Here is a 24222-nt window from a genome sequence, read left to right on the forward strand (position 1 = left end):
TCTGAAAACAATAACTGAAAATGAATTTGGGACTTCCCTGGTGGTCCAGTGGTTAAGAATCTGCCTTCCAATGCAGGGGATGCGGGTTCAATCCCTGGTCGGGGAACCAAGATCCCACATGCCGCGGGGCAACTAAGCCCATGCGCTGGAACTACTGAGTCAGTGGGCTCTAGAGCCCACGAGCCACAACTAGAGAGAAGACCGCGTGCTGCAACAAAGAACTAATGCAGCCAAATAAATAAATAAATAATTTAAAAAAAGAAATTAAATGAACTCAATTCCATAGATATGGTCTGACCTAGGCAGAACAGAATGAGATAATCACCTTATACCTTTCTAGACACAATTACATTACTGATTGCTATTGAATCCACTATCAACAAAAACCCTAGCAACTTTGGATTGGTTTGGCCAATACAAGCCTAATACTTGTCACAAAGCTGAGATAAGAAATTCTTCCTTTTTGCTAAATGAATTCTTATTCAGATTACTGTGTCTCAGTAAGGTACAGTAAAAATTAGCAGCTACTGCACATTGGCAGCTACTGAACATTGGCAATAAATATACACACTGTGAAATATACACACTCTGAATTACCTAAAATGTAATGCTACAGGACAGAACATCTCAGAGTCTAGTCTGTTTCCTGTACTCTTATCCAGGGTTAGTTCCCAGATTCACAACCTCCTCTCTATCTTCACTACCCTAGTTCTCACTGTTACCAACCTCAACTACTCTTTCTAGTCCTCTCACCCACATGTTGACAGATTATTCTGTTTATAGCACACAGCTAGCATCGTGGTATTAGTGATTTGCCTCTACTAGTTTACCCTGGCACTGAGTAAAGCCAACCAGTAATTATACTGGCATTTGATAATCAGTTCCTTCTCTCTCAGCAAACCCCATAACTGCAACAGAGCATGATTCCCAGTCGTATGGACTATGCCGTGGATATGCAACATACGTTGAACACATATTTGTACGTATATAATGTATATAGGCATTCTTCCTTATATATAAGGAATCTCTTCACTCTGTAGAGCAGTTTAATTTTGCTGTTTGCTTCCCTCCTGCAAATAAAATAAGCATATCAAGAAATGAGAGATAGTCTCTAAGATCTGTCACACCAGGTCTAAAGGGCTCAGGTCCCTCATCCCAAATGAAGTGAACAATACAAATCCAAAGTTCTGCGTGTTCTGTTTTGTACCCTGTGATAAGGTACAAAGTAGTCTTTGTATTTGATTTCTACATAACAAGCACCTTTTCAATCAAAATTAAATGCTGCAAGGGGCTCCTATAATTCCTCTATACTCCATCCAGTGCAGAATCTATCTGAGAAGTGAGATTAAGTGCATGGATACAACAACAGTATTTTAGACCCACAAACAGCCTACCCCTGAGAGACAAAGTGTCTGGGGGAAAATAAAGATATCTCTAGTCTTCATTTTCTTAATTAATAAAACGACAGTGTTAGACTAGATAACTGCTAAGGTTCCCAACTAGTGCTAATACTCCATGAGTCTTTCATTCTGAATACTATTAGTCTCTAAGGGAAAAAAAATTCATATATATATCTCTAGCAGTTCCATTAACACAGACAGTTTGGTGAAACCTGAAAAGAGCTAACACACCTCAGCTAGAAAAACTGTCAACAAAGCAGAACAGAGAAACTGCATGTAGTTTGTTAGGACATAAATGACCATAATAAGTTTAAGAATATAAAAATGATTAATTCTTTTAAGAAGTGTCATTTAAGTCAGCTTAAATTCAATCAAGAAGTGGTGTACATCAAATGCTTTCACAGTTCTGCAAAGGAAGAAATCTTCTGTATCAGTAAATTAACATTGAGACAGACCCTCGAATAAGCGGCATCTATTCTTTAGTATGCATATCACAAAGTCAAGGCTGGTAATACCATTAGTAGAACCACTCTTTCAAGTTTCCTTCAAGAGGGCAGATTTCAAAATCATGAGCTTATTTTGACAGATGTTTACCCCAAGCAGTGATTCCTAGACTAAATTACAGAAGGGTGGGCAAATGATTGAAGTAAACTGACTGCAGAAGAAAATGTTATGGGACCAGCTCTCAGAGAGGATAAGGCATAATCTAGATATACCAAATTTGGGTGCGACTTGACTACTACTGGCCTATAAACTCCTTTGAAGCAGGGGTTAAATTGTATTGAGTCTGTCATCACCCACAGCAGTTTGGCACATAAAGAGTATAGCTCTGAAAGGACTGACCACTGGGTCTAAGCTGAGCAGCCAAGAGATGACTGGGAGAACTGGAACCAGAGAACACATATTTATGAAGAAATACAAGAGCACGAGAAGGCAGGAATATGGTCAGCGCAAAGGTTGAAACCTTGGGAGTTCCAAATACCAACAAGGTTCAACATGCCCTAGAGTTGTGCTCTAAGGTGGCAAATGGGTTTATGGAAGGAAGACAGTAGTCTCAAGGAGGTAGGAAGAGGGAGGCTCAAGGGAGACAACAGTATAGATTTTGAAGTTGCTGATGACAAGAGAAACAAAGTACAGAGGGAAAAGACAATACAGGTGTCAGACTTAGTATGATTGGAGGCCTGGAGACCTAGAGAGCGTACTGCAGACTGACAGTCAGAAAGTGCAGAACCGAGGACAGGGACAGAACAACAGTCTGGAAGTCTACCCTCCTACCCACCTGGTGAGTCGGAGGGGAGTGCCCCTTAAAGAAGTTTGCCCCCAACATGCAGGTATGGGACAAAGCAAAGTTTCATTTAAGACAAAGGGAGAGGGTACACACAAGAAAACAGCTGGGCATATAAAAATGTTTGATCAGTGTCCAAGCATGGTGGGAAGGCTAAAGTAGGGCATTATGGGGTGCCTGGACAGGCCTAGGATATATAAACAGATAATAGGGTTAAGAGCAAGAAGAGAACAGGAAATAAACTGAAAGCATGTCAGTGACCTGAGGACTTCTTCACAGGTAGTCCTGTTACTGAGGAATGTCAGGTCCCTCAGAGTTTCAGCTAGAGCACTGGTTTGAATATGATACTAAAAATGATACTAAGCAAAGGTCAGTTAGAACCAATATTAAGCAGCTTCTCAAATTTTTAATGCGGGGAGTGATGAGATGTAGGAATGACTAAGAATCGGGAACTTACTCTTTCCCTTAAATTTGTTAGAAATTCTCACAATTCAACCACTGGTAACTTTTGTTTATCAACAAGGAAGGTTGAATAAAATTCTTATTTCAAGTTAAAAATCTAACTTCCAAAAGAATTTTTTGCTGGGACTATAAAAATGCACCTGAAGTCATAAGTTCAGTTTTTATCTCCTCTATATTTTTAGTTCAGCAAAAATGCTCAAAACAGAGGTCTTAATGATTTGGGAAATGAGTAAAACATGAACACCAATCAAAACACAAGTCCATAAACCATCATTCTCCAAACAAGTCCATACTCTTGGCATAGGTGTGAAATTTTGCGTTTTTAGGTATAGAGCAAAAATAATTTCACACAGCTTTTCTGCTAAGAAAACAATTACTCAAGAGCATAAGAAAGGCTGATTACAGTCCAGAACACCAGGTCTCAACATGCAGGTCATTTTGCCTGACTGGTCTGGTGGCCCTCGGTGGTCCATGGTTTGAGGCTGCTACAACCCTGGAAAAGCAGAGTGGGCCAGGGGGGAAGGGCTGTGACTGAAGCAATGGGAGGGGGTCACCAGGATGGGCAGTGCAGACTCTCCCCCAGTGCTGAGACCTCCGACCTTCCCCACTAGGTTTCCCATATTTTTACTTTTCCTAAAAATGCTGATATATGAAAAATGAACACGAGTTCATAGAAGAGATTCCCATGGACCGTTTTAATTCTTTCATTACATCTGTACAATTTAATTCAATTATAATGAATAAGACACAGCTCATTTCCAATCTGCAAGAGAAAGGAATGAAGCAGATCTTCTGCCCAGAAGCTCTGGTGAGTTTTCAGAGGATAAGGAGTGCTCCAGTCTCTTAAGCGCAGTCACACTTAGGATCAGGATGTACCCTGAGGTTATGCAACTTTCTTCCCTTTCCCCTCTCTCTCCCTCAGCCCCTCTTTCTCCTCCCTGCTTCTTTCCATGTACGTATGTACTTATGTATTTAATAACTCTTCTATTGCTCCTTATTTCTTCCTTTCCTTCTTTCTTGCCTGTATGTCACACAGCCCACTTATAAGCCCACTGCCTAGGATGGGGGAAAAAGTTAAGATATTAACTTCTTCTATTCTCATTGTTCTGGGAATACCTTCAGTCTCCTAGATTTATTTATATGGTCAAATTTGAACTTGAAAGTAATTTAGGAGTTTGGGTAGGGCTTCTGGACACAAAAAATGTTTGAATTGTAAAAATAAAGGAGGGAGGGACTGAAAAACAATGATTTATTATGGCATAAAAAGAGAACTCTAAGTATATTCCTGTGTTGACTCCCTACCTCCCCACCTCCTGTTTGCTTAAGATATAAACAACATCATATATTTTCACTATGAAGAACAACTATTTTACTTTAGTATTATACTGGATTATTTATTTTAGAAAGTTTGTGGCAACTAGTTAACAATACCCCAAAGTTATGGAAATAGCTTGATTATACGAAGTTGGTCACTGTAATTTTATTTCTTTAAAATTATAAGGATGAAATATGTATATGAAATAATATTACTGAATTGCTTCAAAATAATATTGGAGAGGGCGCTTTCAAGATGGCAGAGGAATAGGACGTGGATATCACCTTGCTCCCCACAAATACAACAAAACTACATCTACATGTGGAACAACTCCTACAGAACATGTACTGAATGCTGGCAGAAGCCCTCAGACTTGCCAAAAGGGTCTTGGTACTGTGGCCCGGTGTCAGGCCTGAGCCTCTGAGGTGGGAGAGTCAAGTTCAGGACATTGGTCCGCCAGAGACGCCCCGGCCCCACATAATATCAAATGACAAAAGCTCTCCCAGAGATCTCCGTCTCAACGCTAAGACCCAGCTCCATTCAATGACCACCAAGTTACAGTGCTGGACTCCCTATGCCAAACAACTAGCAAGACAGGAACACAAGCACACCCATTAGCACAGAGGCTGCCTAAAATCATAATAAGGTCACAAACACCCCAAAACACACCACCGGACATGGTCCTGCCCACCAAAAAGACAAGATCCACCAGAACACAGCCACCAGGCCCCTGCACCAGGAAGCCTACACAACCCACTGAAACAAACTTACCCACTGGACGCAGATAACAAAAACGACAGGAACTACGACCCTGCAGCCAGCAAAAAGGAGAACCCAAACACAGTAAGTTAAGCAAAATGAGAAGACAGAGAAACACACAGCAGATGAAGGAGCAAGGTAAAAACCCACCAGACCAAACAATGAAGAGGAAATAGGCAGTCTACCTGAAAAAGAATTCAGAGTAATGATAGTAAAGATGATCCAAAATCTTGGAAATAGAATGGAGAAAATACAAGAAACGTTTAATAAGGACCTAGAAGAACTAAAGAGCAAACAAACAATGATGAACAACACAATAAATGAAATTAAAAATCCTCTAGAAGGAATCAATAGCAGAATAACTGAGGCAGAGGATGGGATAAGAGACCTGGAAGATAAAATAGTGAAAATAACTACTGCAGAACAGAATAAAGAAAAAAGAATGAAAAGAATTAAGGACAATCTCAGAGACCTCTGGGACAACATTAAATGCACCAACATTCGAATTACAGGGGTCCCAGCAGAAGAGGAGAAAAAAAAAAGGGACTGAGAAAATATTTGAAGAGATTATACTTGAAAACTTCCCTAATATGGGAAAGGAAATAGTCAATGAAGTCCAGGAAACACAGAGAGTCCCATACAGGATAAATCCAAGGAGAAACACGCCAAGACACATATTAATCAAACATTCAAATATTAAATACAAAGAAAAAATATTAAAAGCAGCAAGGGAAAAGCAACAATTAACATACAAGGGAATCCGCATAAGGATTCCCATAAGGTTAACAGCTAATCTTTCCGCAGAAACTCTGCAAACCAGAAGGGAGTGGCAGGACATATTTGAAGTGATGACAGGGAAAAACGTACAACCAACATTACTCTACCCAGCAAGGATCTCATTCAGATTCGATGGAGAAATTAAAACCTTTACAGATAAGCAAAAGTTAAGAGAATTCAGCACCACCAAACCAGCTCTACAACAAATGCTAAAGGAACTTCTCTAGGCAGGAAACATAAGAGAAGGAAAAGACCTACAACAACAAACCCAAAACAATAAAGAAAATGGTAATATGAAAATACATATTGATGACTACCTTAAATGTAAATGGATTAAATGCTCCCACCAAAAGACACATATTGGCTGAATGGATACAAAAACAAGACCCATATATATGCTGTCTACAAGAGACCCACTTCAGACCTAGGGACACATACAGACTGAAAGTGAGGGGATGGAAAAAGATATTCCAGGCAAATGGAAATCAAAAGAAAGCTGGAGTAGCAATTCTCATATTAGATAAAATAGACTTTAAAATAGAGAATGTTACAAGAGACAAGGAAGGACACTACATAATTATCAAGGGATCAATCCAAGAACAAGATATAACAATTATATATATATTATATAACCCAATATAGGAGCACCTCAATACATAAGGCAACTGCTAACAGCTATAAAAGAGGAAATCAACAGTAACAGAATAATAGTGGGGGACTTTAACACCTCACTTACACCAATGGACAGATCATCGAAACAGAAAATTAATAAGGAAACAGATGATGTAAATGATACAACAGACCAGATAGATTTAATTGATATTTATAGGACATTCCATCCAAAAACAGCAGATTACACTTTCTTCTCAAGTGCGCATGGAACATCCTCCAGGATAGATCATATCTTGGGTCACAAATCAAGCCTCAGTAAATTTAAGAAAATTGAAGAAAACTGAAGAAAACTGAAATCATATCAAGCATCTTTTCTGACCACAACGCTATGAGATTAGAAATGAATTACAGAGGAAAAAACGTAAAAAACACAAACACATAGAGGCTAAACAGTATATTACTAACTAACCAAGAGATCACTGAGGAAATCGAAGAGGAAATCAAAATATACCTAGGGACAAATGACAATGAAAACATGACGATTCAAAACCTATGGGATGCAGCAAAAGCAGTTCAAAGAGGGAAGTTTATAGCTATACAAGCCTACCTCAAGAAACTAGAAAAATCTGAAACAAACAATCTAACCTTACACCTAAAGGAACTAGAGAAAGAAGAACAAACAAAACCCAAAGTTAGCAGAAGGAAAGAAATCATAAATTTCAGAGCACAAATAAATGAAAGAGAAACAAAGAAAACAATAGCAAAGATCAATAAAACTAAAAGCTGGTTCTTTGAGAACATAAACAAAATTGATAAACCTTTAGCCAGACTAATCAAGAAAAAAAGGGAGGGCTTCCCTGGTGGCACAGTGGTTGAGAGTCCACCTGCCGATGCAGGGGACACGGGTTCTTGCCCTGGTCCAGGAAGATCCCACATGCCGCAGAGTGGCTGGGTCCGTGAGCCTTGGCCGCTGAGCCTGCACGTCCGGAGCCTGTGCTCCGCAACACGAGAGGCCACAACAGTGAGAGGCCCGCGTACCGCAAAAAAAAAAAAAAAAAAAAAGCAAAAAAGGGAGAAGACTCAAATCAATAGAATTAGAATTGAAAAAGGAGAAGTAACAACTGACACTACAGAAATACAAAGGATCATGAGAGATTACTACAAGCAACTATATGCCAATAAAATGGACAACCTGGAAGAAATGGACACATTCTTAAAAAGCACAACCTTCTGAGACTGAACTAGGAAGAAATAGAAAATATAACCAGACCAATCACAAGCACTGAAATTGAAACTGTCATTAAAAATCTTCCAACAAACAAAAGCCCAGGACCAAATGGCTTCACAGGCAAATTCTATCAAGTATTTAGAGAAGAGCTAACACCTATCCTTCTCAAACTCTTCCAAAATATAGCAGCGGGAGGAACACTCCCAAACTCATTCTAGGGGCCACCATCACCCTGATACAAAAACCAGAGAAAGATGCCACAAAGAAAGAAAACTACAGGCCAATATCACTGATGAACATAGATGCAAAAATCCTCAACAAAATACTAGCAAGCAGAATCCAAAAGCACATTAAAAGGATCATACACCATCATGAAGTGGGGTTTATCCCAGGAACGCAAGGTTTCTTCAATATACACAAATAAATCAATGTGATACACCATATTAACAAACTGAAGGAGAAAAACCATATGATCATGTCAAAAGATGCAGAAAAAGCTTTCGACAAATTTCAACACCCATTTATGATAAAAACCCTCTGGAAAGTAGGCATAGAGGGAACCTACCTCAACATAATAAAGGCCATATATGACAAACCCACAGCCAACATCCTTCTCAATGGTGAAAAATTGAAACCATTTCCACTAAGATCAGGAACAAGACAAGGTTGCCCATTCTCACCACTATTATTCAACATAGTTTTGGAAGTTTCACCCACAGCAATCAGAGAAGAAAAATAAATAAAAGGAATCCAAATTGGAAAAGAAGAAGTAAAACTGTCACTGTTTGCAGATGATATGATACTATACATAGAGAATCCTAAAGAAGCTACCAGGAAACTGCTAGAGCTAAACAATGAATTTGGTAGAGTAGCCAGATATAAAATTAATGCACAGAAATCTCTTGCATTCCTATACACTAATGATGAAAAATTAAAAGAGAAATTAAGGGAACACTCCCATTTACCATTGGAACAAAAAGAATAAAATACCTAGGAATACACCTACCTAAGGAGACAAAAGACCTGTATGCAGAAAACTATACACTGATGAAAGAAATTAAAGATGATATAAACAGATGGAGAGATACACCATGTTCTTGGATTGGAAGAATCAACATTGTGGAAATGACTGTACTATCCAAAGCAATCTACGTATTCAATGCAATCCCTATCGAACTACCAAAGACATTTTTCACAGAACTAGAACAAAAAATTTTACAATTTGTATGGAAACACAAAAGACCCTGAATAGCCCAAGCCATCTTGAGAAAGAAAAACAGACCTGGAGGAATCAGGCTCCCGGACTTCAGACTATACTACAAAGCTACAGTAATCAAGACAATATGGTACTGGCACAAAAACAGAAATATATATCAATGGAACAGGATAGAAAGCCCAGAGATAAACCGATGCACATATGGTCACCTTATCTTTGATAAAGGAGGCAAGAATATACAATGGAGAAAAGATAGTCTCTTCAGTAAGTGGTGCTGGGAAAACTGGACAGCTACATGTAAAAGAATAAAATTAGAACACTCCCTAACACCATACACAAAAATAAATTCAAAATGGATTAAAGACCTAAATATAAGGCCAGACATTACAAAACTCTTAGAGGAAAACACAGGCAGAACACTCCATGACATATATCACAGCAAGATCCTTTATGACCCACCTCCTAGAGAAATGGAAATAAATACAAAAATAAACAAATGGGACCTAATGAAATTTAAAAGCTTTTGAACAGCAAAGGAAACCATAAACAAGACGAAAAGAGAACCCTCAGAATGGGAGGAAATATTTGCAAACGAAGCAACTGACAAAGGATTAATCTCCAAAATATACAAGCAGCTCATGAAGCTCAATATCAAAACAACAAACAACCCAATCAAAAAATGGGCAGAAGGGCTTCCCTGGTGGTGCAGTGGTTGAGAGTCTGCCTGTTGATGCAGGGGACACGGGTTTGTGTCTGGGAAGATCCCATATGCTGCGGAGCAGCTAGACCCGTGGGCCATGGCCGCTGAGCCTTCACGTCTGGAGCCCACGCTCTGCAACGGGAGAGGCCACAACAGTGAGAGGCCCACGTACCGCAAAAAAAAAAAAAAAAAAAAAAAAAAGGCAGAAGACCTAAATAGACATTTCCTCAAAGAAGATATACATATTGCCAACAAACGCATGAAAGGATGCTCAACATCACTAATCATTAGAGAAATGCAAATCAAAACTACAATGAGGTATTACTTCACACCAGTCAGAATGGCCATCATCAAAAAACCTACAAACAATAAATGCTGGAGAGGGTGTGGAGAAAAGGGAACCCTCTTGCCCTGTGGGTGGGAATGTAAGTTGATACAGCCACTATGGAGAACGGTATGGAGGTTCCTCAAAAAAATAAAAATAGAACTACCATACGACCCAGCAATCCCACTACTGGGCATATACCCTGAGAAAACCATAATTCAAAAAGAGGCATGTACCACAATGTTCATTGCAGCTCTATTTACAACAGCCAGGACACGGAAACAACCTAAGTGTCCATCGACAGATGAATGGATAAAGAAGATGTGGCACATATATACAATGGAATATTACTCAGCTATAAAAAGAAATGAAATTGAGTTATTTGTAGTGAGGTGGATGGACCTAGAGACTGTCATACGGAGGAAGTAAGTCAAAGAGAAAAACAAATACCACATGCTAACCCATATATATGGAATCTAAAGAAAAGAAAAAAGGTTCTGAAGAACCTAGGGGCAGGACAGGAATAAAGACGCAGACATAGAGAATGGACTTGAGGACACAGGAATGGGGAAGGGTAAGCAGGGACGAAGTGAGAGAGTGGCATGGGCATATATACACTACCAAATGTAAAACAGATAGCTAGTGGGAAGCAGCCACCTAGCACAGGGAGATCAGCTTGGTGCTTTGTGTCCACCTAGAGGGGCAGGATAGGGAAGGTGTGAGGGAGATGCAAGAGGGAGAAGATATGGGGATTTATGTATATGTATAGCTGATTCACTTTGTTATAAGGCAGAAACTAACACACCATTGGAAAGCAATTATACTCCAATAAAGATGTTTAAAAAATAATAATAATAATATTGCACAAGAGGATACAAAAATTCATGAAGCTGTAGATGTATGATTGCATACTTTTTTATCTGTCCATTAGACTTTATTAAAAAGTTTACATATAAAAAATAATAACAGAGGAGGAGAAGTTAAGAAGGGTGTAGTTAAAACAAGATTATCCATGAATTCACAACTCATGGTGAGGTGGGTGGTGAGTACTATTCTATTTTTGTATGTGTTGCAACTTTTCATAATAAAAGATGCTATAAAATGTTACTTTGGAAACTTGAGCAACTGTAAGATTCAGATGCATGGTATAAAAGCAGTATATCTTTTAAATAAGACTTTGATTTAAGGTTTAGTGCATTAAAAATGAAAAATCAAATTTTCTTTGCAATTTTGTTGAAACTGACAATTTTTCCACAAAAAATTCTTGTCATAATTACGAAGGAAGACTCTATAAACTACGATGTATAGGTGTAGTAATTCTTGTGGAAAATTGTTCACATTCTGTCGTATACTACAATAAATTTATGATTGTAAATAAGAGAAAGAAATAATAAAATCTGTCTCCTAAAGACACAGTCAATAAGTTGGTTCTGATATGAGTGAAACTAATAGTTCTAGTGTATCATAACTATGTATGGACATGTTTTGCATTAATTCTATTTTATTCATTCCCTCTCTATCTCTTAAGATTCAGTAATATTTATCAAGTACCGTGAGATAACCAGCAGCCCTAGAGAGATATATTAAATGCAGATTACATATTATATGCATTCCCCAACTTACAGAAGGGTTATGTTCTAAAAGTTTTTCTGTAAATAAGCATTTTGGGACTCATATCACATTTTCCCACTGAAACAATTTTATAAAAGGTAGTTAGGTCAATCAGGCCACCCCACAGAAATCTATAAAGTTCAAACTTACTGGACCTATTACATTTTACTGCAGCGCTGTGGGCTTTTTTTTTCCCCAACTAACCACCTTGTACGACTATTTCTTTGATAAATGCAATAGGGATTCTAGGAATACTTCTCTTGTCAGAGGCTCTGTGTACACATACACACACACCCCTTACCTGGGTCTATGTGCCAAAATGTTCCTTAGTTATCAGAGTATGCAGAGTGGAGCAGAGTTTAGATGAGGGGCTCTTGCATTTGAAGGCTGCAGGAAGTTGGGGTTCTAGAGCTTACTAAGGGGCAGTAGTCTTGGGAGGTTCTATGGTAACTGTTCCTACTGGGTGTCACAGATATAGGGCAGAGATGGGGGATTATAACTTTCACGAGGTTTATCTTCTAGAAAATCGTTTTTTTAAAAAATTAGACACTTCCTAATAATCACTTTTAATATGAATTTTTAAATGTTTATAAACTCAGAGCAAAATAAATTATAGGTTACTTTTATGTACTTTAGCTGCATCCTAAGCTATAACAATAATCTCTTCTCCCTGACTGGACAGACACAGGCCTCCCTCCACCCACCACAGGGAGAGGATGCCAGCAGGAGGTCCTGGAAATGAGTGTTTAATCTAAGGAGAGGGATGCCTCTATTTGGGATCAACTTTTCTACCCCACTCCAAGGCAACTAGGTTTCTTTGCTTTGAATATTTTTATGCCACAGAATGTTTCCTTGGATACAAGAAAAAGGTGTAAAAAGCCACAGAGATAAAATGACTTAATTTCATATGTAAACACTTTCTTATACGCCTATTAATTTGAAAGAAAAATACAGAGAGAGTCAATATTTACATAAAACTACTAGGCCTAATACCACATACAGTTTCTTCTTTTTTCTTTTAAATTCAGAACTCCATGAACATGCTTCAATTATGCAGTGCTACCATACCATTATAAGATTGTAAATGTATTTTTATAAAGTCCAGGTCCATAAATATGACACAACTTTCCAGATTCACTATAGAATCATATCAGAAATCAAGAGTTGCAGATTCTTCCCTGTCTCAAACTCAGCCGACGTTTATTCCACTTGCCTGCATAGGTGTTGGCCTTGTTCAGGAGGTCTGTGCATGCGTGCATATCAGCGAAAGCCCGGATTCCTAAGCAGTTGACAGGGTGAAGCTGAGATTCCAAAAATTCACAGCAAGTCTTCTTCACATCCTGTAACTGTAACAGACCAGCTGCTGGGAGAAGTACCTATAACACACAAGTAAGCATGGTTAGGCAACTGGCTAGGAAAAGTTTCACTGTTCACTGTGTCTATAGAGGACTTAGGGGTCCAGCTACAGCTCAAGATCTGCATCCAGACCCCAGCATCCCAAAGAAGAGTAATGTAACAATTATTTGCAAAAAGGGTGATGCCTCCTTCCATTCCCCATAATTTCTATGGAATCTTTCAAAGATCTCTTCTTGTTCACAAGAATATAAGAGATATCAGATCATATTAGATTAATGATTCTTTTCATAAGCAGAAATAAAATGTTCCTTTGAATTTTAAAAACATAAATTATTAGGCTGTTAGGGGGTGCTATGGTTCAGTGAAAATGGTTTTCTTCCCTTAGTTCAAGCAGTCATGCGCTTCAGTGAATTTGTGGGGAAGGGGTGAGCACAGAGTAATATATGCCACAACAAAGCTTCATTCTGTTTTTCCACTGTCTCTGAGTAACACCACAAACTGCTTTCCTTAGGGGGATAGAACAATTTAAAACTCCACAGTCTAACTACAATCAAACAGTTTCTCTGAAATGTAATGTATGTGCTAAAACAACCCATAAAGAGTAACTGCCTAATAATAACTTTTTAATTTGTATTTTTATTTCAATAACTCCAAGAGATTTTGTATTAATTAGGTTATTCTTTGGGATTTAACCAGTATCTTTACTAGAAATACTACATCCAACACTACAACTGCTTTTCAAATAGGTCAATGATGGAAAAATTCTTCCTTGTAAGTGAATTAGTATGATGCTATGTAAAGGACCATATTTGAAAATCAAATTGGAAAACTTCTTAAAAAAAACTTCATAAAAAAGAAGTTTGCAAGTCCTTCTATAAAAGCCAAAGGGAAAAAAAACCCTATCAGAATAGTCAATTTAAGAAAAGGTCACATTGGCATATTAGCATAAAAAATAAATAAGATCTAAGTTCCTTCCAGAACTGACTTCCATATATGCCAAGCTGCAGCCCAAAGAGGAAAAGAGAAAAGAGATAGTAGTTTTGAATATCCTTTACAATTTCCCTAAATGTATGTAGTAAGTCCTAAATGTGGAAGAGAAAGAGTGCATTCGTATCTTTCTGTAACACAAACTACTCTATTTTCTTAAAGGAACCACAGCAGCTTTAACTCTCAGATCTAAAGGCTGTGGGCCCGCATGTACACAATCAAATGGTTATGAAGCAAGGACTAAGAGGACAACTCTTTGTGTTTTAGTCCAACTCCAACAACTAATATTAGTTTTTTCTGAAAACAAGGAAACAGTACCTGGTGATAATGTCTTTTCCTTCTAAATTTAACAAAAATAAAGTGTAAATAATTCTGTTTATAGCCGAATCTTTTGTATAATATATATAGTGTGTTTCATTATGTTATGGGAATGAATCTCCATGGAAGGCTTTAGTTGCTGACAATTTGCAAGTTGGAGTTTTTCTACACTGGTATAATTGTGCTCTGAAGTAACGTAAAGTACATTCCAAGATGCTTAACTGTGCAGCCATTTAATTCAGCAAATACATATAGTTAAGTGGTCTTCAGCATAAGATTCAATCTCTGTGAAATTTGCACAAATATCAGTAGTAATGATCACCCACCTAATCAGCATCTTCCCAGAGACAACAAAGTGTAATACAGTAGTACTCAAATTGCTTCGTAATACAGAAAGACAGGGATCCTTGAGGGGGAAAGCAGCCAAGCAGAAGCAGGTTCACTCACGCATTGTTGGTGAGTGTGTACACTGGTTCAACCTCCATGAAGAGCAATTTGTCTACTTAATCAAAATTACAAATGCACATATCCTCCAACCCAGAAATTTAACCTACAGATACACTAACATATGCACAAAAGCTCACACACACAAGACATTCATTAGAGCATTATTGTGGGTAATAGCAGAAGTTAGAAAAAAGCCTAAATGTCCACCGTAAGGAGACTGGTTAAACACTGGTGATCATCCATTCGATGGAACACTGCAACCATTCAAAAGAATGAGGAAACTATATGAATGGGAAAATTTCTAAGATACATTCTTAAGGGAAAAAAAATCAGCAACTGGTTCATACTATGCTGATATACACATACACAGCCATATTTATATACATATCCATCTAAAAAAGCAGCTATATCAGACTTTTAAAAATTTATTTTGCTTCCTTGACTTCAAGTTCATCACTACCAAGTCTAGACCTACCCTATCAGGAGACTGAAATTCATAAAACTGTAGAATCCCAGATCTGGAAAGGATATGGCAAGTCATGTAGGCCAGAGATATAAAAGTTATTTTAATTGTAGGCCACATGGCTAGAGATTCACATATAATTTTTTATTGATGGCAATGATGGGTCAAGTGGTTCCATGCCTGGCAAACATAAGTACACTTTAAATGTTAGCAACATGTGTAAAATGAATTTATTTATATTTTACTTTTATCAGTAAATCCTTCAAAAATGCCTCAGCTTTATGATGTAACTTTACTAGGATTAAACTTCAATAGCTCATAATTATTAAATAATTATATATGCTTCAAAAACAATTAATAACTGGCCCAGGCTTACTAACATGATGAAAACAGGAAAGCAGCTGGGACCACACCAAATGCCCATATTACTCTATGTATCAGACAACCAGCTAAAAAACCAAACAAACAAAACATGCTCAAATTACAGATGAACCATATCCCACAATCAGAATCAAACAGCTGGCGGCCTATGAGCTAGATGCCTTGGGATCAAGTCAAATCAAACCTCCTGATTTGTCTGATGAAGAAACCAAATCCTAGAGAAGCCAAAAGATCTGAACAAGTTGCACAGAGATAGTGATATAAAATTCACCAACTCTTTGGTCTATTACTCTTTCCACTACCTTGAGCCCCACCTGTAGATGCAGAATGGAAGTGCTTGTCTAATTTCTAAATCTGCAATGTTGCTCTTTTCAGAAGAGTAATAAAGACGAAAATCACTTCAACCAAATTCATGCAGTTTGCTTCCGTTTACTGACTAATTACTGTGTCGGGCACTGTCTTAAGCACTTGACAGGCAACAACACCTCATTACCCCCATTAGACACAATGAATACAGAGGCTGGGAGAAGCAAGTAAGTTGCCCAAGGTCACACACCTGGATGGGATGCTAGGAGAGAGGTATTAACCAAAGTGGGTATAATGCTTTTAGATGGCACAGACGAACATTCTCATGTTAATAGTTGGGAACATCTTTAAAGTTACTATTTATTTCAATAAAATAAATTCTTAAGGAAATTTAAGCAAAAACTGAGTCATGAAGATAAAAACATTATGTATTTAATAGTATGAGCACTACAGAATATAGCAAATCATGAAGGTGGCACACAAATTACTGATTTGGGAGATCAGATTTAGTATCCTAATCTTTCAATATTGGATATCATTCTGGCTTCTGTGGTTTTTACATATCGCTGAAAAGGAAGATGTGCTTTTTAATCTGGGGGGATCATAATCCCATGGTTTATTTTCTACAAAGTGGATTAACTGTACAGTTAGTAACAAATGTGGGAAACACCTATATTGTGAAGAGATGGTTTCTTAATGTGCTATTCAGGTCACAAAAATATCTTGGGCATTATAATTAAGAGATCTGAAGAATAAATTTATGTCTCTAAAACTAATTTTTCTGAGCTCTCTAAAGAAGTAATTGAATAGTGCTGCTTCATATATGAAATGGAAGTATATATATATATATATATATTTTTTTTTTTTCTTTTTAAAGAATAGCTTTATTACTTTGCCAGGCAAAGGGGGACACAGCAGCCTCCTGCCTCAAAAAACTATGTGTTCCAACCCAGGAGGATTTGATAAGGCGTTTTATAACAGTACTTCCCAAGGGATGGGTTGCTGACAAGATTACGGTGTGTGCAGGGTCTCAGGTCCTTGGTCTCCTAATCTTTTTTTTTTTAATTTTTAAATTTAATTTATTTTTTTATACAGCAGGTTCTTCTTAGTCATCAATTTTATTCACATCAGTGTATACATGTCAATCCCACTCACCCAATTCATCACACCACCACCGACACCCCACCGCGGCTTTCCCCACTTGGTGTCCATGTTTGTTCTCTACATCTGTGTCTCAATTTCTGCCCTGAAAACTGGTTCTTCTGTACCATTTTTCTAGGTTCCACATATACGCGTTAATATACGATATTTGTTTTTCCCTTTCTGACTTACTGCACTCTGTATGACTGTCTCCAGATCCATCCACGTCTCAACAAATGACCCAATTTCGTTCCGTTTTACGGCTGAGTAATATTCCGTTGTATATATGTACCACATCTTCTTTAACCATTCATCAGTCGATGGGCATTTAGGTTGCTTCCATAACCTGGCTATTGTAAATAGTGCTGCAATGAACATTGGGCTGCATGTGCCTTTTTGAATTATGGTTTTCTCTGGGTATATGCCCAGTAGCAGGATTGCTGGATCATATGGTAATTCTATTTTTAGTTTTTTGAGGAACCTGCATACTGTTCTCCATAGTGGCTGTATCAATTTACATTCCCACCATCAGTGCAACACGGTTCCCTTTTCTCCACACCCTCTCCAGCATTTGTTGTTTGTACATTTTCTGATGATGCCTATTCTAACTGGTCTGAGGTAATACCTCATTGTAGTTTTGATTTGCATTTCTCTAATAATTAGTGATGTTGAGCAGCTTTTCATGTGCTTCTTGGCCATCTGTATGTCTTCATTGGAGAAATGTCTATTTAGGTCTTCTGCCCATTTTTGGATTGGATTGTTGGTTTTTTTAATATTGAGCTACATGAGCTGTTTATATATTTTGGAGATTAATACTTTGCCCGTTGATTCATTTGAAAATATTTTCTCCCATTCTGAGGGTTATCCTTTTTTCTAGTTTATGGTTTACTTTGCTGTGCAAATGCTCTGAAGTTACATTAGGTCCCATTTGTTTATTTTTGGTTTTTTTTCCATTACTGTAGGAGGTGGATCAAAAAAGATCTTGCTGTGATTTATCTCAAAGAGTGTTCTTCCTATGTTTGCCTCTAAGAGTTTTATAGAGTCTGGTCTTATATTTAGGTCTCTAATCCATTTTGACTTTATTTTTGTGTATGGTGTTGGGAAGTGCTCTAATTTCATTCTTTTACATGTAGCTGTCCAGTTTTCCCAGCACCACTTATTGAAGAGACTGTCTTTTCTCCATTGTATATCCTTGCCTCCTTTGTCATAGATTAGTTGAACATAGGTGTGTGGGTTTATCTCTGGGCTTTCTATCCTGTTCCATTAACCTATATCTCTGTTTTTGTGCCAGTACCATATTATCTTGATTACTGTAGCTTTGTAGTACGGACTGAAGTCAGGGAGTCTGATTCCTCCAGCTCCGTTTATTTCCCTCAAGACTGCTTTGGCTATTTGGGGTCTTTTGCGTCTCCATACAAATTTTAAGATTTTTTGTTCTACTTCCTTAAAAAATGCCATTGGTAATTTGATAGGGATTGTTTTGAATCTGTAGATTGCTTTGAGTAGTATAGTCATTTTAACAATATTGATTCTTCCAATCCAAGAACATGGTATATCTCTCCATCTGTTTGTATCATCTTTAATTTCTTTCATCAGTGTCTTACAGTTTTCTGCATACAGGTCTTTTGTCTCCCTAGGTAGGTTTATTCCTAGGTATTTTATTCTTTTTGTTGCAGTGGTAACTGGGAGTGTTTCCTTAATTTCTCTTTCAGATTTTTCATCATTAGTGTGTAGGAATGCAAGAGATTTCTGTGCATTAATTTTGTATCCTGCTACTTCACCAAATTCATTGATTAGCTTTAGCAGTTTTCTGGTGGCATCTTTAGGATTCTCCATGTATAGTATCATGCTGTCTGCAAACAGTGACAGTTTCACTTATTCTTTTCCATTTTATATTCCTTTTATTTCTTTTTCTTCTCTGACTGCTGTGGCTAGGACTTCCAAAACTATGTTGAACAATAATGGTGAGAGTGGATATCCTCGTCGTGTTCATGATCTTAGAGGAAACTCTTTCAGTTTTTCACCATTGAGAGTGATGTTTGCTGTGGGTCTGTCATATATGACCTTTATTATGTTGAGGTAGGTTCCCTCTATGCCCACTTTCTGGAGAGTTTTTATCATAAATGGGTGTTGAATTTTGTCAAAAGCTTTTACTGCATCTATTGAGATGATCATATGGTTTTTATTCTTCAGTTTCTTAATATGGTGTATCACATTGATTGATTTGCATATACTGAAGAATCCTTGCATCCCTGGGATAAATCCCACTTAATCATGGTGTATGATCCTTTAATGTGTTGTTGGATTCTGTTTGCTAGCATTTTGTTGAGGATTTTTGCATCTATATTCATCAGTGATATTGGTCTATAATTTTATTTTCTTCTAGTATCTTTGTCTGGTTTTGGTATCAGTGTGATGGTGGCCTCACAGAATGAGTTTGGGAGTGTTCCTTCCTCTGCAATTTTCTGGAAGAGTTTGAGAAGGATGGGTGTTAGCACTTCTCTAAATGTTTGATAGAATTCACCTGTGAAGCCATCTGGTCCTGGACTTTTGTTTGTTGGAAGATTTTTAATGACAGTTTCAATTTCATTACTTGCGATTGGTCTGTTTATATTTTCTATTTCTTCCTGGTTCAGTCTTGGAAGGTTATACCTTTTTAAGAATTTGTCCATTTCTTCCAGGTTGTCCATTTTATTGGCAGAGATTTGCTTGTAGTAGTCTCTTAGGATGCTTTGTATTTCTGTGGTGTCTATTGTAACTTTTCCTTTTTAATTTCTAATTTTATTGATTTGAGTCTTCTCCCCCTTTTTCTTGATGAGTCTGCCTAATGGTTTATCAATTTTGTTTACCTTTTCAAAGAACCAGCTTTTAGTTTTATTGATCTTTGCTATTGTTTTCTTTGTTTCTATTACATTTATTTCTGCTGTGATCTTTATGATTTCTTTCCTTCTGCTAACTTTGGGTTTTGTTTGTTCTTCTTTCTCTAGTTCCTTTAGGTGTAAGGTTAGATTGTTTCAGAATTTTCTTGTTTCTTGAGGTAGGCTTGTATAGCTATAAACTTCCCTCTTTGAACTGCTTTTACTCCATTCCATAGGTATTGGATTGTCATGTTTTCATTGTCATTTGTCCCTAGGTATATTTTGATTTCCTCTTTGATTTCTTCAGTGATCTCTTGGTTATTTAGTAATGTACTGTTTAGCCTCCATGTGTTTGTGTTGTTTACGTTTTTCCCCCTGTAATTCATTTCTAATCTCAGAGCACTGTAGTCAGAAAAGATGCTTAATATGATTTCAATTTTCTTAAATTTACTGAGGCTTGATTTGTGACCCAAGACGTGATCTATCCTGGAGGATGTTCCATGTGCACTTGAGAAGAAAGTGTAATCTGTTGTTTTTGGATGGAATGTCCTGTAAACATCAATTAAATCCTGGTCTATTGTGTCATTTTTCTGTTTCCTTATTAATTTTCTGTTCGGATGATCTGTCCATTGGTGTAAGTGAGGTGTTAAAGTCCCCCACTATTATTCTGTTACTGTCGATTTCCTCTTTTATAGCTGTTAGCAGTTGCCTTATGTATTGAGGTGCTCCTATATTGGGTTATATAATATATATATAATTGTTATATCTTCTTCTTGGATTGATCCCTTGATCATTATGTAGTGTCCTTCCTTGTCTCTTGTAACATTCTCTATTTTAAAGTCTATTTTATCTAATATGAGAATTACTACTCCAGCTTTCTTTTGATTTCCATTTGCCTGGAATATCTTTTTCCATCCCCTCACTTTCAGTCTGTATGTGTCCCTAGGTCTGAAGTGGGTCTCTTGTAGACAGCATATATATGGGTCTTGTTTTTGTATCCATTCAGCAAGCCTATGTCTTTTGGTTGGAGCATTTAATCCATTCACGTTTAAGGTAATTTTTGATATGTATGTTCCTATGACTACTTTCTTATTTGTTTTGGGTTTGTAGGTTCTTTTCTTCTCTTGTGTTTCCCACTTAGATAAGTTCCTTTAGCATCTGTTGTAGAGCTGGTTTGGTGGTGCTGAATTCTCTTAGGTTTTGCTTGTCTGTAAAGCTTTTGATTTCTCCATCGAATCTGAATGAGATCCTTGCCAGGTAGAGTAATCTTGGTTGTAGGTTCTTCCCTTTCATCACTTTAAGTATGTCATGCCACTCCCTTCTGGCTTGTAGAGTTTCTGCTGAGAAATCAGCTGTTAACCTTATGGGAATTCCTTTGTATGTTACTTGTTGTTTTTCCCTTGTTGCTTTCAATAATTTTTCTTTGTCTTTAATTTTTGCTAATTTGATTACTATGTGTCTCAGTGTGTTTCTCCTTGGGTTTATCCTGTATGGGACTCACTGCACTTCCTGGACTTAGGTGGCTTTTTCCTTTCCCATGTTTGGGAAGTTTTCAAGTATAATCTCTTCAAATATTTTCTCAGGTCCTTTCTCTCTCTCTTCTCCTTCTGGGACCCCTATAATGCGAATGTTGGTTCGTTTAATGTTGTCCAAGAGGTCTTTTAGGCTGTCTTCATTTCTTTTCATTCTTTTTTCTTTATTCTGTTCCGCAGCAGTGAATTCCACCATTCTGTTTTCCAGGTCACTTATCCATTCTTCTGCCTCAGCTATTCTGCTATTGATTCCTTCTAGTGTAGTTTTCATTTCAGTTATTGTATTGTTCATCTCTGTTTGTTTGTTCTTTAATTCTTCTAGATCTTTGTTAAACATTTCTTGCATCTTCTCGATCTTTGCCTCCATTCTTTTTCTGAGGTCCTAGATCCCCTTCACTATCATTATTCTTAATTCTTTTACTGGAAGGTTGCCTATCTCCATTTAGTTGTTATTCTGGGGTTTTATCTTGTTCCTTCATCTGGTATATAGCCCTCTGCCTTTTCATCTTGTCTGTCTTTCTGTGAATGTGGTTTTTGTTCCACAGGCTGCAGGATTGTAGTTCTTCTTGCTTCTGCCCTCTGCCCTCTGGTGGATGAAGCTATCTAAGGGGCTTGTGCAAGTTTCCTGATGAGATGGACTGGTGGTGGGTAGAGCTGACTGCTGCTCTCTGGTGGGCAGAGCTCAACTTTAATCCACTTGACTGCTGATGGGTGCGGCTGGGTTCCCTCCCTGTTGGTTGTTTGGCCTGAGGCAACCCAGCACTGGAGCCTACCTGGGCTCTTTGTTGGGGCTAATGGCAGACTCTGGGAGGGCTCACACCAAGGAGTACTTCCCAGAATTTCTGCTGACAGTGTCCTTGTCCCCACAGTGAGCCACAGTCAACCCCCACCTCTGCAGGAGAGCCTCCAACACTAGCAGTTAGGTCTGGTTCAGTCTCCCCTGGGGTCACTGCTCCTTTCCCTGGGTCCCAATGCGCACACTACTTTGTGTGTGCCCTCCAAGAGTGGAGTCCCTGTTTCCCCCAGTCCTGTTGAAGTCCTGCAATCAAATCCCACTAGCCTTCAAAGTCTGATTCTCTAGGAATTCCTCCTCCCATTGCCAGACCCCCAGTTTGGGAAGCCTGACATGGGGCTCAGAATCTTCACTCCAGTGGGTGTACTTCTGTGGTATATGTTTTTTCCAGTCTGTGAGTCACCCACCCAACAGTTATGGGATTTGATTTTACTATGATCGTGCCACTCTTACCATCTTATTGTCGCTTCTCCTTTGTCTTTGGATGTGGGGTATCTTTTTTGGTGAGTTCCAGTGTCTTTCTGTCGATGATTGTCCAGCAGCTGGTTGTGATTCTGGTGTTCTCACCAGAGGGAGTGAGAGCACGTCCTTCTACTCCATCATCTTGATTCAGGTCAAAATGGAAGTATATTGATACAATAAACCTCTATAGCCACAAAGCACTATGATCTAATGGAAAATTTTCATTTGTTTCCTTTTCAATATGCTTCACTAGTATTAACTCTGAGATTGATTTTTAAAATCCTAAGGCACTCTAAGATCCTGAAGTGTATTACACAATGTCAAAGAAAAAGCAATTATATTGTTAATATAGTCTGAGTATTAATGATATATTCTAAGAATCTAAAAGTGATTAATTCCCATTTAGTGTATATATTGAGAGAGGACCACATTCCAAAACCTAAAACATCTCTCTTGGGTATGCCAAGCCCTACGAAAAAATGTAAAGTAGGCAGTTTGTCTTGGGGCTGGCCCTCACCACTCCTTCCTACAGACTCCTCCTATGTTTCCCCCGTAGTTCTATTCCATCAACCCTGATGCTCTCCACTCAGACCCTGGTGCTCTCACCAGGGTCTCAGCTCCCCTGCAGGTCACTACTACGAGCATCGCTCCATTTCATTTGCTTTGTAAAACTCAGCACTGTCAGAATCAATCTTTACGTATCTGTTCCCACATTGACTCTCTCTATCCCTGCAAAAGAACATACACTCTGAGACAGTAGTCACATCTGTTCTACCCTCTGTTGTATCCTCAGGTAGCAGGAGAATATATAGGTGCTTAATAAATAAGTCAACCTGAAAGTAAATTAATTTGTTACTCTGGTGGGTATTTGTATTTTAAGAGATACAATTTTGGATATCTTTTGACCCAGAAATACTATTCTAAAATGTATATGGGACACTTGTGTCCTACTGCAAATCCTCTCAGTCCCACCTCTTGTTCAAGCTACCACTGCAACAACCAAGTGCAAGTAGGACTTGATCACCTTTGTGAAGATGTAACTTACCAGTGCCTCACCCCAGCCCCTACCATACCTGTCTGTGGCTGCCTACTGGGGGTGCACTTAGGGACCCACACATGCACAACCTGGAAGCACAGGGGAAACAATGCTTGTGGGACCACCCTGGACCAGTGGAGAATGGTTCAAAAGAAGATGACAGATAAATGCTTCCCCATTTTCTTCCCCAAGCAGATAGCTCTGAGACACATTTCATAAGGCCCCTGAAAAGGTCCTGGTGAAAATAAACATGTCACATTTATATCTATACCACATTTTGAAATGGTTTTCCCTCCTTTTCAATTCAAATCCCCCATATACTCACTGTCACTCTCTTGGATCACTTTCTAACTAAACTAACTGCCCAAAAGCTTTGCTTTCGGGGGAACCCCAGTCTATTATACTACACATGGAACAAACTGTGGATGTGGATATATTTAGTTATAATATTAA

The 24222-nt window shown here is 38.1% G+C and overlaps 1 protein-coding gene across 3 annotated transcripts in view; it reads right to left on the reverse strand.

The window, feature by feature from the left end:
• The window catches only part of KLHL2 (kelch like family member 2), a 124571-nt gene that overhangs the window by 40742 nt on the left and 59607 nt on the right, over window positions 1-24222 (reverse strand). For all 3 annotated transcript variants that reach the window (XM_060012188.1, XM_060012189.1, XM_060012190.1), the window contains exon 5: window positions 12904-13066. In XM_060012188.1, coding sequence (XP_059868171.1) covers window positions 12904-13066 — 163 coding nt within the window. The remainder of the gene's footprint in view (window positions 1-12903; window positions 13067-24222) is intronic.

The sequence above is a fragment of the Delphinus delphis genome, chromosome 5, assembly GCF_949987515.2.
Source record: "Delphinus delphis chromosome 5, mDelDel1.2, whole genome shotgun sequence".
Taxonomy (NCBI): domain Eukaryota; kingdom Metazoa; phylum Chordata; class Mammalia; order Artiodactyla; family Delphinidae; genus Delphinus; species Delphinus delphis.